The sequence below is a fragment of the Eulemur rufifrons genome, chromosome 7 (genome assembly GCF_041146395.1).
Source record: "Eulemur rufifrons isolate Redbay chromosome 7, OSU_ERuf_1, whole genome shotgun sequence".
Taxonomy (NCBI): domain Eukaryota; kingdom Metazoa; phylum Chordata; class Mammalia; order Primates; family Lemuridae; genus Eulemur; species Eulemur rufifrons.
Window position 1 is genome coordinate 238,793,343 of NC_090989.1, and position 14,327 is coordinate 238,807,669.

The window sequence follows — 14,327 nt, forward strand, 5'->3', positions numbered from 1 at the left end:
ACGGTAGCTCAGAAGTACCCACCCAGAGATTATCAGGAACATTGTATTCAACAACGAGAAATCTGAATGGTATATGTATCAGTGTGCTACGTTATGCTCTATACTTCTTCAGATGTTCAAGTTGTTTCATCTTTTTTAAGCCAAGAAGTATAATAGTACTTTACTTAGCCACCACAGATGAGAATTGGAGTGCAGTGAAGTTCCCCCTGAGCTGGGAGGTTAACCAGCATTGTGCTGCTGAAGGTTTAGCAGCTGTCGCTCTGGAAGGAAAACCTTAACTTATAACGTTTGCCAATTTTTGTGTTGCAAAATCTCTCGTGGCCATTTTCAAGCTACCAATGTGACGTCACTGAACTTAAACTTGCAGAAAGCAGCTCACGTTTTGCTCCCATGAGCAGTGCTGGCTGAATCTGGCACATCACTGGGTGAAACTGCCAAGAAAGAGTAGCTCCAACAGGTAGGCAGGCAGTGAGTGCTCAGCAAATACCTGTAGATGGAGGCAGCGAGACCTTTGTAGGATGGAGGATGTTAGGAACCTGCCTCTTCTTTATTTCTGAACATCTAAGATTATACATTGATCAGTTGATCTCATCCTTTTGTCTTGTCAATATAAAGCACTGTGTCAATAAAATACCATCATGCAAGCATTCAGTAAATCATGCAGTCAAGAAATCGTGTATTTCTATGAGGCTTCTTTCAGAGTTATTTTTCTAAGTAACCTTATTCAGGAAGAATAAACCCAGATGAAATCTTTATAAAGATAAAAGCTTCAGAAATCCATGTGAAATGAAAAGTATTTAATAAATGATTTGCTCATAAATGTAGGAATTCAACTAGTTTGTAAAAATTACTTTGATATAAAGTTTGTTAAAATAATCAGATATAAAAAGACAAGATAAGGGGTTGAATAATGTCAAAACTCTTGTCCCCTCAGAACCTCAGAATGTGACCTCTGTCATCTTGGGCTGCCATAACAAAATACCATAGATTGGGTGGCTTAAACAACAGAAATTAATTTTCTTGCAGATTGGAAGGCTAGGCAGTCCCAGATCAAGGTGCTGGCCAATTTAATTTCTGATGAGGGCTTTCTTCCTGGCTTGCAGGTGGCCACCTTCTCACTGTGTCCTCACGTAGCCTTTTCTTGGTGCATGTGTGTGTAGAGAGAGAGATCTTACCTCCCTCTTCTCATAAGGCCACTAGTCCTGTTGGATTAGGACCCCAACCTTATGGCCTTATTTAACCTTGATTACCTCCTAACAGCGTTATTTCCAAATACAGTCGGTCACATTGGGGATTAGGGCTTCAACATATGAATTGGGGTGGGGGGCCATAATTCAATCCATAGCAGTCTTCTTACTTTTTTTACCTTCATCACTTACTACTTCTATTCCTTTGGCCTAAATTGGACTCTCTTATCTCATCCTTAGTGTTATACTAGGGGCAACATTAGATATTTATATCTCTGCTCACAAACTCTGAGAAACTTTGCTCTTGGCCATGATAATCTGGGAATGCCATATGTATTCATTCAGTATACCTCTTGGTTAACCTACTTCCATAATACAAATAATTTATCATATTGTTCATAGCCTCCATTTTATTATTTCTGTAAGTGCCAAGCACAGTGCCAGGTATTCTACAAATAACATTTCTAATTCTCATATAATCCAGCAAGGTAGCTTTGGTTTTATCCGTTCTGTAGGTAAGAAGCCCATTCATTTTTTTTCCCCAATTATCTGCCACATTTCTTCTAAGGCAGTGTTCTAAGCCCTGGATATATTATTATTACTACGTCAATGAATGGAGTGGACAGAGCCCCTGCCCTCCTGGAGCTGATGCTCTAGCGGAAAGAGATTGATGGAGAATAATCGCCTAATGTCAGGCAGTGACCAGTGCAGTGAAGGGAAATGAAGAGTAAGCGGGGGGTTGGGAGGGGAGAGTGACTGGGTCTGGGAAGATAATATGCTCGGTGTGTTCAGGGAACAGCAAGAGCCACGACAGCAAGGGGAGGTCAGAGGGGCCAGAGCACACAGGACCTTGTCACCATTGTTGGGACTTTGGCTCCTACTCTGGATGACATGGGAACATATCAAGGGCTTTGAGGAGCAGAGTGACATGATCTAACTTAAATTGAATAGGACTTCCCTGACGCTGACAAGGAGAATAGATTTTAGGGGACAGGAGTGGAAGCAGGGAGGCCAGTAGGAGCCTATTTTAGTAATCCAGGCTAGAGATGATGGTGGCTGGGACCAGAGTGAGAAGTGGTCTGCTCTTGGGTAAGTTTTGAATGTAGTGCTGAATTCACTGACTAATTGGATATGGAGTGTGAGACAGAGAGGCAGCAAAGATGACTGTAAAGTTAGGGGCTGAGCAAATAGAAGAATGAGTGGAATTGTGTTCATTAATATCGAGAGTACTATAGGAGGAGCAGGTATGGGATGATGGTGGGAAATCTGAAGTTTAGTTTGCAAATGTTAAGTTTGACATGCCTACATATCCTAGTGCAGGCGAGTGGGTATTGCACTACATGAGTCTGTAGTATGGTGGAAAGGGCTGGTCTGGAGAGGTGCATTTGAGAATCACCCGCTTACGACCTCAGGGAGATTCTGGGATCGGGTAGCCAATAAGAGGAGGGACCCCAATACCCAGACTTGCTCGTATGTCCGAGTACCCTCAGAGACATGTTCTTTGGCCTAATCTGCTAGATATTCTAAATCAGCAAGACGGAGATGGGGTCCTTAAATCAATGGTTTTAGAAAGTTTTCTGAGTAATTCTTACATGCATGAGGTTGTTTTATTTTTTCTTTGAGCCTTGTGAAGACTTTCCACCTGCAACTTTTAGTCACATGGAAAATTTGATGGAGTAGGGAAGAGAATGGGCTTTAGAGTGACTCAGACCAGAGTCTGAATCTGTGTTTGCCTGTTAGTAACTTATGAAAACTTGGACAGGTCTCTCAGCCTCTCTGAGCCTCCATATCCTCCCTTTATGGATACAGCCCATCCTCTTTCTACAAATATGAACAATACGACAGAGTTGTTGTAAAGATTAAGTTAAATTGTTTATGTAAAGTTCCTGGTTTATGGTAGACACTAGTTAAAGGTTAATCTCACCTGCTAAATATAAAACCACCTGAAGACAAAACTGTTCTAGAATTTTGTTTCATCTCTATTTCAGGGGGTTTTCTTTTCCTTTCTGTTATCTAATGGCCTAGCTTTCAGGAGTCCAGATGTTGTCAGATAAGCCACCTCCCTTTATCTAGCCCCCCCTTTTGTGCTGAAGACCCATCTGCTTAGTTATCTGCTGTACAACTGCACGGATATGCTGTTAGACTGTGTTTGCTGAAATTGAAGTCCTCACTCCTTTCCAAAACCTTCTCTTCGTCCTGTGTTCTTCCTCTCAGACTGACATCATCACCTCCCAGGTAGTCTAGACACTTTAACACAGTCGTCCTCAACCTTGGCTGCACCTTAGAATCACCTAAGGGACTTTAAAAACCATCAGTGTCCAGGCCACATGCCAAACCAATTATATCACAATCCCTGGGAGTGGGACACAGGTATTAACACTTTTTTCTGAATGTTTTTATTGATCTGTAACATACAAAGGCTGGGTCTTACTTCTTCCAGAGCCTCCCTAGCATTCCCTTTCACATAAGTGCTTAATACATATTTGTTTTGTTCATTTTACCACATAGGAAATCTTTTAAAAACAGATTAAATAGAATTTTGGTAAATAACAATTGAATCAGGCACTGGAACTTTAAAATTTTTTGGTACAGGGAATACATAATTGTTTGCAATGTAACCTACTTATTGATTTTCATTAATTTGATCTTTTTGTAACTCTTTAGCTAGGGCTCATAGTTTAGCTTAGGGAACCCTCTTTTGTTGAGGAAAATGAGAAGCGATTTCCTGATGCTGGGAGAGGCGATCAGTTTCTGTCATTCTCACATAATGCAGGTTTTCGCACTTATGCAGTGCCTCCAAGGTGCCAGGTTACTGAGGGAGATTGGAGTGAATGGGGGGCAGATCACAGCCCCTTGGACCACCTGAGAAGTGGGACTGTACCCTTCTGCTCTTTACGAAATGGAGTCAGGAGTGAAAAGGCCCAGCAGCCTCGGACTCCTGAACATTTAATTAGTGTAGGGGCAAAGCAGGCGGCCACCAGCAGCATGACCTGCTCTCTCCCATCAGACCCCACAGTGAGTGGTGTGAGCAGATTTTATCAGCAGCCTCTAGCGCCTTTGCAGATCACAGAGGGAGGTCTTCGTGCTTTCAAACAGAGAAGTTTTATGTAAGGATTAGAAAAAATGATGTATATGTAAGCATTTTGTAAAAAATTAAAACTTCTAATGGAATAATCCAGCCACCGTGGGCAGGAGTCAGGCAGGCGGGAGTCCACCAGCACCTCTGCGTCTGCCCCTCACCCCTCTAACAGCGCAGCTTTCAGAATGTGGAGGCTGCTGCGTCCCCTTTCCCGCCCAGATCTTGCCCAGCCTCCCTTGGGACCACTTCTACCTTGGTCCATGGGAACAGACAGGGAAGGGACTCTAGGAAATGAAGTTCCCTGCACAACCAAGTTGTCAGTAGAGCATTCCAGAACACACACTCAGAAAACAGAGCCTGGAAGAGGGAAGGAAGGAGGCTCCAGCCTGTGTCCAGTGCCTGGCATGTCATCTGTGCTGGTTACTCTTGTTGCAGGTTATCACTGAGGCTGACTGACAGTCTTATAAATGATTTAGTTCTCAGGGGTGCACAGCTGGCTGGCAAGACTTACAGCCTGGATTTTTACCTATGTCCATGTGAGCTCAAAGCTCATGTTTACTTTAATGCACTCTGTTGCTTTCTGTGAAAGGCAAGACCTGATGGTTTATTTTTCTGTTTGTTTGGATTTAGAAATAAAAAATGTAAAAAACTAAGACTGACCGGAAGTACTGAGTTTGCAGCATTTCCAGCTAGTTGCCACACTAGATGAGCAGCCTTGGGAGAGACTAAGCAGTGACTCACATGGACACTGCTTTTATGTCAGAGGAAAGTAACTAGGGCATGGCTAGCAGCGCTTCTGGTTTGTTCATTTGTTTTGTTTTGTTTTGCCTATTTTTTTTTTTTTTTTGCCTGTTTGAGTTTTAATTGCATTTTCATGAAATCTGCAGATTAATTTGGGAATAACTGATATCTTTATTGAACCTCTCCCTTATCGTGAATATGATGTATCTTTCTATTTATTTTCTCTACTTTAATGATTTTCAATTGATTTTATAATTTTTTTTCATCTTAAATTTCCTGTTAGGTATTTTAAAATTTTTGTTTCTCTTTTAAATGATATCTTTTCTTAGTGGTAAAATATATATACCATAAAATTTACCATTTTAGGCTTTTTTTAAATTTCAGAATATTATGGGGGTATAAACATTTTGGTTACATGAATTACTTTTGTACAGTTTGAGTCAAAGTTCTAAGGGTGTCCATCACCCAGATAGTGTGCATTGTACCCATTAGGTGTGAATTTAGAGCTTCTGTTTTATCCTCAGCAAAGCTTGGACTTCCCTTTGGCTGTTCCCAGAATTGGAAACTTTGCCAGGGATGCTACAGATTATGCTTTAGATTTGGGAGTTCATTAAGATTCAGCCTTGGCTGCATTTTTCTCCCTTAAAAGAGAGCATAAGGCCAGGCATGGTGGCTCACACCTGTAATCCTGGCACTTTGGGAGGCAAAGGCAGGAGGATTGCTTGAGATCTCAGGAGTTCGAGACCAGCCTGAGCAAGAGTGAGACCCTGTCTCTACTAAAAATAGAAAAAAGTAGCTAGGCATGGTGGTGCACACTTGTAGTCTCAGCTACTTGGGAGGCTAGGGTAGGAGGATTGCTTGAGACCAGCACTTTGAGGTTGCAGTGAGCTATGATGATGCCACTGCACTCTAGCCAGAGCAACAGAGCAAGACTCTGTCTCAAAAAAAAGAAACTTCTTTTTGTTAGAGGACAAAACAGTGGGAGCCCTTTGGAGAATAGATCAGCTTTTTATGGTCATCCTAGTTTCACTTCTTGCTGTTTCCGTTCACCTAATAAATTTCCTTCCAGAAATCACCTAGATATAGATTGATCAAACCCTTTTCTTTTGTGGCGTTTTCTGATAGCATTTCACCTGTTAATCCTCATTAACTTTTCCTGGCCTATTCTCTTCATACCAGTGAACACATTTCTTAGTAAAACTTTCAGGTTGAAAGATCCTAAAGGTTAGGGCAATGGGCAGATTATCAAGACACTAGGAGTATTTTTTTTGTTTATTTCATCTTCTTATGGGGGATACAGAATTTCAGGTTACATACGTTGCCCATGTACCGCCTGTTCCCCCAAGTCAAAGCTCCAGGCGTATCCGTTCCCCAGATAGTGCGCATTGCACCCATCATGTAGGTATATATCCCATCCCCTCCTCACATTCCCCCCCTCCCCGAGTCAGCACCTTCAAGCATGATCATTCCCCAGATTGTGCGCAACGCACTCATCATGTAGGTATACACCCATCCCCTCCCCAACCCCCCACCTCAGTGTGATATCCGATTGGTATCGTTCCCAGATGTGAATTTAGGTGATGATCAGGGAAACCAATTTTCTGGTGAGTACATGTGATGCTTGTTTTTCCATTCTTGGGATACTTCGCTTAATACAATGGGTTCCAACTCTCTCCAGGAGAACCATAGAGATGTCGTATCTCCGTTATTTCTTATAGCTGAGTAATATTCCATGGTATACATATACCACAGTTTACTAATCCATTCATGTATTGATGGACACTAGGAGTATTTTTTATCGCATCTGCCATAAGGTTAGGTCTTATTTTAAACATCTTTTCTCCTGAGGAAAGAAGAAGTGGGAAATATTTTAAATTTAGTTTTTTTTTAATAATGGACATAATATATGAACACATTATAAAAAAACAAATAGTTTTGTAAAGTGTTTTACAATAAATAGCAGACCCCCCAGGTTGCTTCCCCTGCCTCATTTCTACCTCCGAGACCCTTGGGCTGTTTCCTTGGTTTTTGCTTCCAGTCTTGAAACAATATCCTTTTATTGCTCCTGCTTGGTTTTCCTGTTTTAGGTGTTCTCTGTTTGATCCCCGATTTGGAAGATGGAAATTGTTTGCTCTTTTCCTATCTTCCCATTCTTCGACATACTTCCCTTCTCTCATTTTCCCAGTATGTTTGCAACATAGTTTTTGTTAAGTCAGTATTCAGTGTTTATATTTTATGTTCTGGTAAACTTTGTGCAAAGATGACACAGGTAAGATAGTGTGATTATGTTTCCTTTCTTGTATAACCTTTTTGTTTTTCCTGGAGTTAATCTTTGTCTTGTTTTTTATTTTTTAAAGTTTTGTGTAACTTCCACTAATTCTTTCCCAAACCCTCCGCCACACATAAGAATTTCTTCTCATTGCATTGAAACATGTCAGGTGTTTACCCCCTTTGGGACATCCGATAACGCATTCTGGATTGGTTGCTGTCTTAGTTTGGATTCCCCTAGAAACCAACAGTGAAGCAAGGATTTGAGCATAGTGGATGATTTGGGAGGTGAGGAAGCCAATAAAAGGTGCATTGTGTAAAGCAAGGTCCAGTGGTGGGCACCTGTGGCTTGATCCCTCTGGGGAGCAGAGATTGCTCTTTATTGCTTTATCTGCAGTCAACCAAGTGGGGGCAGCTTGAGCTGGGATAGTGATGGTGGGAGAGTAAAGACGGGGTCATATTCAGAGAGATGACGATTTGTAAGAAAGAGCAAAACTATGGAGAAAAAAAGAGTTTGAAGGAGAGGAGTTAGGTCTTTTTAGAGGAGAAGGAATTTAGGGCTCTAAGGGCACATACAACTTGGTAAGGCAATCCAGGCTGAGACCCCATATTGTTATAGGAATTTGAGTGTCTTAAATTTGTATTTTCCAGGTTCACCTTTAGTTTCTTAAAGTACTGCTTTAAACAGTCATTTTAAACGAATTGTGTTCACATTTATAGATGGTTAATTCAGAGGCCTGATGATATTTTTCAAGAACACAGAAGTTTTAGTAACCCAAGAGTCTTAATAAAAACTTAATGAATTTGTGAATGAATTTAAAAAACAGTCTCTTCAAATATGAGAATTAATAGGTTTTTCTGAATCGTTGGAAGAAATAGATAAGCTAATATAATATAGCTTTCTTCTTCCATCTCATGAAAAGATGTTCTTCAGTAATTAGTAAGAGAGTAAAGCTCTTCATAATTGAACATTCAAAATGATGAATTTGAAAATCAGCCACAGTATATTAGACTGTTTAAAATTACACACTCAGTAGACAACTCTTAACAGAGATAAAAGCACACACCAATACCAGCTTTTATAAAAGGAACATATCTTTAAAAGTAAAATGGTCAGAATAAGATTTGAAGGGATTACCTACCAGGTATGGTTTCATTATTTCTTTGATCTCCATTTATCTCCTTTCGTTATATTTATTCCGTACTTTTTGTCTGGTGTTTGCTCGTTTGATTTGTGCTGGTGTTACTTCTCTGTGTTCCCCTAGTACCTCGTGCATATTAGCCATTATAATATTTACCATGTTTGTGGCCGTTGTCTGTTTATCTGACTCCTCACTATACTGTGAGGACCTGGAAAGCAGGGATTGTGCCTTTCCTGGATCTCAGATACGACTTACTGCAGAAAACAATATTGTCACCTAAATGATTATGTGGCATTTTCAATTTTTGAAATTTAACATATATGATATACTTTTCTGTGAAAATAAATGTATACTGCTATTATGTATCCATAATAATTAAAAATTAAAACAAAAACAGACATTTGGTCCAGTCACTACCAGCTTTTGCATCTGCTGTTAGCCTAAGTTCTACTATATGGTTCTAAGTGTAAAGATACTTCCCTTCAGGAATGTTTTCTTTTGTAATACCCTACCCTCACAGACAGCCCAGTGCCATATTTCTGTGACTTGCTGCAATCCCCCATCATGCCACTTAGTATATATGCTTTGCTCTAATTGCTTTTAAAATAGACTCTGCTGTCAGTTTGTTATAAACTTTGTGAAAACAGGAACTATAATTGTCTTGCTCATTATAATATCCCTAGGACAGGGTTGGCGGTGGTGGGTCGGGGTCCTCTCCTGATAACTCTCTTCATCTCTAGTCTATCCCTTTGAGGCTTAAAGTTTAAAAAAAGCTAATTTGAAATAGATGTTCAGATGAAATGTCAGTCATTAAGTGCTAGACATACTTTAAGCTGTGATTCTATCAGGGGTGCACATGCAGATGGGATCTTGGGCATAGTCCCAGGTTAATGTGAAACCCCAACTCTAATTTTGAACCAGAGGAACCCAGGTATAGTAGCATCCATTAATTCATAGGCTTTATCAATTTGTTAATAAAATTGTTTCTTCCACTAAAACTTTAATTCCTTTCTAGGCATCTTCTTTTATAAAAACAAAAGCAAAAAAGAAATTGAGATGCTATCTTTGAGGCACAAACTAATTTGCCGATGCAGTTAGGTGCTAGAGAAATGATTAAGTCTTTTTAATGAACACATTATTTTTGTTCTTCATGGGTCTTTACCGTCAGAATCTCAGTTGAGACATGATTTTGAAAATAGTTCTGTTTCATACATAGTATAAGTGAAACATGGCATAAGGCCCACACTGTAAGAATTTACCATTGATTCCTTAGCTTAATCCACAGACTCCTAGAACTGAAATAAACAACTAGAATAAAACTTAGAGATCACCGTGGAATCCAGGAGTTTCTAAACTGCTTTCCGTGGAACCATCCAGCTCCACAGAGAGACTGCCAGGGCCACCAGAATGAAGGGGGACACAGAAGAGCACACCGGGATGGGCTCTGTGCGCCCCCTATACATGCTTCCCCCAGGACAGCTGTGCCTTTTCTGTATAATTCCTCATAACAGTTTGAGGGACAGGGAGAGTTTATATGTGTATTTAAGGTGAGGACACTGAAGCCTGGGAAGAGAAGGCCCAGTTTCCAGCGGTCGGGCTGGTTTGCAGGCTGGCTTGCAGCTGGGTCTTGCATCCAGTCCTGTCTCCACCGTGTCACATTGCTTGCTCTGAAAGCCTCTTCTCTCTTTGCCTTCAGCCTCCAGAGCTAAGCTCAGCATGATCAACACCATGTCAAAAATCCGCGGCCAGGAGAAGGGCCCAGGCTACCCGCAGGCGGAGGCGCTGCTGGCAGAGGCCATGCTCAAGTTTGGAAGAGAGCTGGGAGACGACTGCAACTTCGGTAAGAGTGCTTCCGCACCCCGTAGTTCCTGCATCTGCCCGGGGATTTCAGTCCAGTGAGAAGCTCTGCAGGAAGTCAGGCAAACCATTTGGTATTTTGATTCTCAGTTTTAAATCTTGTCTATATTGGCCACAAATTCATTTTCAGAATTGTTTAATCATTTTTAAGGTAGTTTGTCTTAGGAGTTTCATCCCTCCCGTGAGACCCCAGTCTTTACAACAGTTTTGGTTGACCTATCTAGATGCCTCTGCACTTTCTGTTGGGTGTGTCTGGCAGTAGCTGAGTATTGACACGGAGTGAACAGTCACAGTGGGCATGATTCAACTCCCTGCCACATGAGCTTTCTCTTAGATCTTTTGCTTATTTGTATGTGGTACCGAATTCTCCTGCCCCAGATGAGGTACGGTATATTCCTTCATCCCCTCTCCTGTGACATTCGGATACCACACTAAACACCTTCTGTTTTCACCCCTTTGTCATGTGGGGTCTCAGCAAATGACTGTCCTTCCTTGTTGAACCATGTTCTCTATCCCTGGTATTTGCTTCTGCTAAATGCAATGCTCTTAAGCTGGTGCCATATTAGGGAATGATAGTACTTAGAAAGAAGGGGAGGGACACTCACCTTCCCAAGGGACCCTCCCAAATGGCTTTTTAAAGGGAAAGCATAATCTCATATTCTTGATAAAAGAATGCCCTTGGGGGGCACTGAGTCAGTTGCCCAGAATTAACTGTTGTTAAGTGGAAAAGTCACTATTCCCTGGACAGCATCATGTATTCTCTCTTATCGGTGTTGCCTTCAGAAGACAGAGTAATCCTTGGGTTTTCATCTGTGAAGGGCCCTATTACTGCAAATGATGAAGTCATCTTTATTCTTTAGTATAAAAGAGCTTCATTCTCCCCTTCCAGGGCCAGCTCTTGGTGAGGTGGGGGAGGCCATGCGAGAACTCTCAGAGGTGAAAGACTCTTTGGACATGGAAGTGAAGCAAAACTTCATTGACCCTCTTCAGAATCTTCATGACAAAGATCTCAGGGAAATTCAAGTATGTGCAACTCATTCTCTGGAAAGTGGGCAGTTGAAATCATACAAGTACAGATGCCCATTTCCTTTAGAAATTCCTTTGTAGCTTACTGTGCATGTTGTCAGTGCTGGGCACATGAATTGCAAAACCACCCAGCAAGACAAATTGAGAGAAACAAGAAATGTGATGCCTTTCTGCCTGCTGTTAGGACTGTGCCACTCATGAGTATTATATTTGATTTCTCTGCATTCAATTTCCACATTGAATAGTTTTCTCAAACTTTTTCTCTCCCAGAAAAAGAAGGATAACGTTCTTTCTCTGAGAACACACAATTTTATTAATTATTCCATGGTTTGCTGGGCTGATTTCAGCACCTAAAATGCTAGTTGTATTAGTTCTTAGCTTAAATAAATATTCTATCACTCTGTAAACATATGTTTTTGTATTTTCATAATGACCATTAGGATTGAGGAAGAATACCCAGCTGTCCTCTTTCTAAAACATGTAGGACAGTTGAGTTATTTCTAATAAAAAAAAAAGTTCAACAGGCTTTGTCTCTGTGCGTAATGTTTGCTCATTCGTTCATTCAGCAAACATTTGTTGAACCTGTTTGAAATTTAATTTTGTTGACTGAAAAGTGGACTGCTATGGCTTGAACTGAGGCCTCCTAGTTCTGCTTACCCCAGCTTAAGTCCCCTTCAGCCTGACCGCTAAAGATGACACAGACAGTAAGTGGCACACTCACCTTAAATCCAAAATATAACTCTGACTCCAGTGCTCTGCCCTACAGCTGACTGTAAGTTCAAACATCTTAAAAGAATAATCCTTCCAAAGGAGCAAACATTTGGTTTGGATCCGGGCATGGGTTGGGGGCAGAGATGCCCAGTGCTTGGTGAAGCTGTGCGTGTGGGAAGATCTAGGATATTATTCTCCCTCCTTTCCTTCTCATTTCTTTACCACTGCCAACTCTGTTTTAATCCCTTTCCTTTCCCTGCCATACACACCAGGACCAAGGGAGAATTCAGCATTTTATCCTACCCATTAGTAGTGGAAGACTGTGGCTATCAGGAAAAAAAATACTTTGTAGCTTTGGAAAGCTACTTTCCTACCTGGTCACTGGCGATGTTGGCCAGAGGCCGGGCAGCCACCTGCTGGGGGTGGTGCACGGAGGGACTGAAGCTCCGTGTGGAGCATTAGGTGGAATCCCTTCTGCGCTTGCTTCCCGGGGGGTCTCTGTGCTTGGGTTTCATCATTAAGTAAGAGGTTTAACCTAAATCAGTGACTCCCCAAAAGCTGCGTCAGTCAACCAGGACGAGTGCTAAGGTATAGATTCCTAGGCCCCAGCCCTGCACATTCTGATTCCAGTAATCAGAAATGCATATTTTTAATAAGCAGCTTAGGTGATTCTAACAGCCCGGGTGATTCAAAAAGCAAGAATGCCATTCTGTCTCGCTTGATCGCAAGGAAAGTGCTTTTCATCTACCTTCTCATGATTTCTCTTGCATGTGAGGACTGGTGGGCCCCGTGAGTGTGTCCTTTCAGCGTGTGTAGGGTGTGTACGTGCCTCCCTGCTGTCTTCATGGGATGGACAGGCGTAGTCCAGCTTGGCTTTGGCCTGGCAAGGCCAAAATAAAGGGCACTGGTGTTTCCCACAGTTTCTTTCTTGTTCTTATTTTTAAAGATACTTCCCCACAGTTAGCCATTAGAAGTGCTTGCTCTGCTTATGCATGTTCCTTATTTCTCTGGTGACATATTTCAAAACTTAGCCTATCTCTGTTTTGGAAGCTAGTAGATGTGATAGAGAAGTAAGCTGCAAACAGGCCTTTTCCATAAGTCCTTTCAAAGCATATTCCTGCCCTTGACTTTTTCAGCATCATCTAAAGAAGTTGGAAGGTCGACGCCTGGATTTTGATTATAAGAAGAAACGACAAGGCAAGATTCCAGATGAAGAGCTTCGTCAAGCTCTGGAGAAATTTGATGAATCTAAAGAAATTGCTGAGTCAAGCATGTTCAATCTCTTAGAGATGGATGTAAGTGATTCCCTTGTGCTTTTTAATTTAATCATTGAGGCACAAAATTAATGTAATAAAGGGTATGTCATTAAAAGTGTTAGTATCTGATTAAACTGTATGGTAAGAACTTCAGTAGATAGTTGTTTCTTTTAAGTAATTTTAAGTGATAAAATAGGTTGAGAAATGGTAACATTTTTCCTGCATTCTCATCGTTTGTTTTAACCGGGTTTTTGTCTACTAATGAATCTTAAAGTACACATGCTTCTCAACTGACTATGGGGTGGGTTATGGCCCGATAATCCATTGTAAGTTCAAAATATTGTTAAGTCAAAAATATATTTAATACACCTAACCTACCAAGCATCATGGCTTAGCCTTGCCTACCTTAAACATGCTCAGAACACTTACATTAGCCTACAGTTGGCCAAAATCATCTACCACAAAGCTGATTTTATAATAAAGTGTTGAGTATCTCATTTATTGAATACTTCACTGACAGGAAAAAGCAGAATGGTTATATGAGTACTCAAAGTACAGTTTCTACTGAATGCATATCACTTTTGCGCCGTCATAAAGTCGAAAAATCCTAAATTGAACCAGCTTAAGTTGGGGACGGTCTGTCTTACCAATAGGAGGAAGATAAAGAATGTTTCTGATGATCTGTGTATAAATGCAATAGCTTTAAAAAATAGTCTGTTGAAATATAGGGCAGATTGACTTCAGATTATAAATGAATATCAACTAAAATACACTCAAAACTGAGTGCCCAGCGTAGATTAAGGTGTTCTGTATTTTGAAGTCAAGTTGACATTTTCATTGAAAAAGTAATTTTTATTGAGATTGATGATTGTAGCATAGGTACTACATTTTGAGAATAGATGTTAAAAATTACGTTCATGTTTCCAGAGCACTAAATTATTATTTATGGCTTTAGAGATCACATTTTGCTGTGTCCTTTTACCTTCAAAGCCATGAGGACAGTCCCTCCTTCTGGCCACTTAAGTAGTGAGACCTGTCAAACCATCTTCCCTGTCCTTAT

The 14,327-nt window shown here is 40.9% G+C and overlaps 1 protein-coding gene across 1 annotated transcript in view; it reads left to right on the forward strand.

The window, feature by feature from the left end:
- Nucleotides 1-14,327, forward strand: part of SH3GL2 (SH3 domain containing GRB2 like 2, endophilin A1) — a 38,772-nt gene that overhangs the window by 18,311 nt on the left and 6,134 nt on the right. The window contains exons 3-5 of the mRNA XM_069474225.1: nucleotides 10,114-10,257; nucleotides 11,164-11,297; nucleotides 13,148-13,306. Coding sequence (XP_069330326.1) covers nucleotides 10,114-10,257; nucleotides 11,164-11,297; nucleotides 13,148-13,306 — 437 coding nt within the window. The remainder of the gene's footprint in view (nucleotides 1-10,113; nucleotides 10,258-11,163; nucleotides 11,298-13,147; nucleotides 13,307-14,327) is intronic.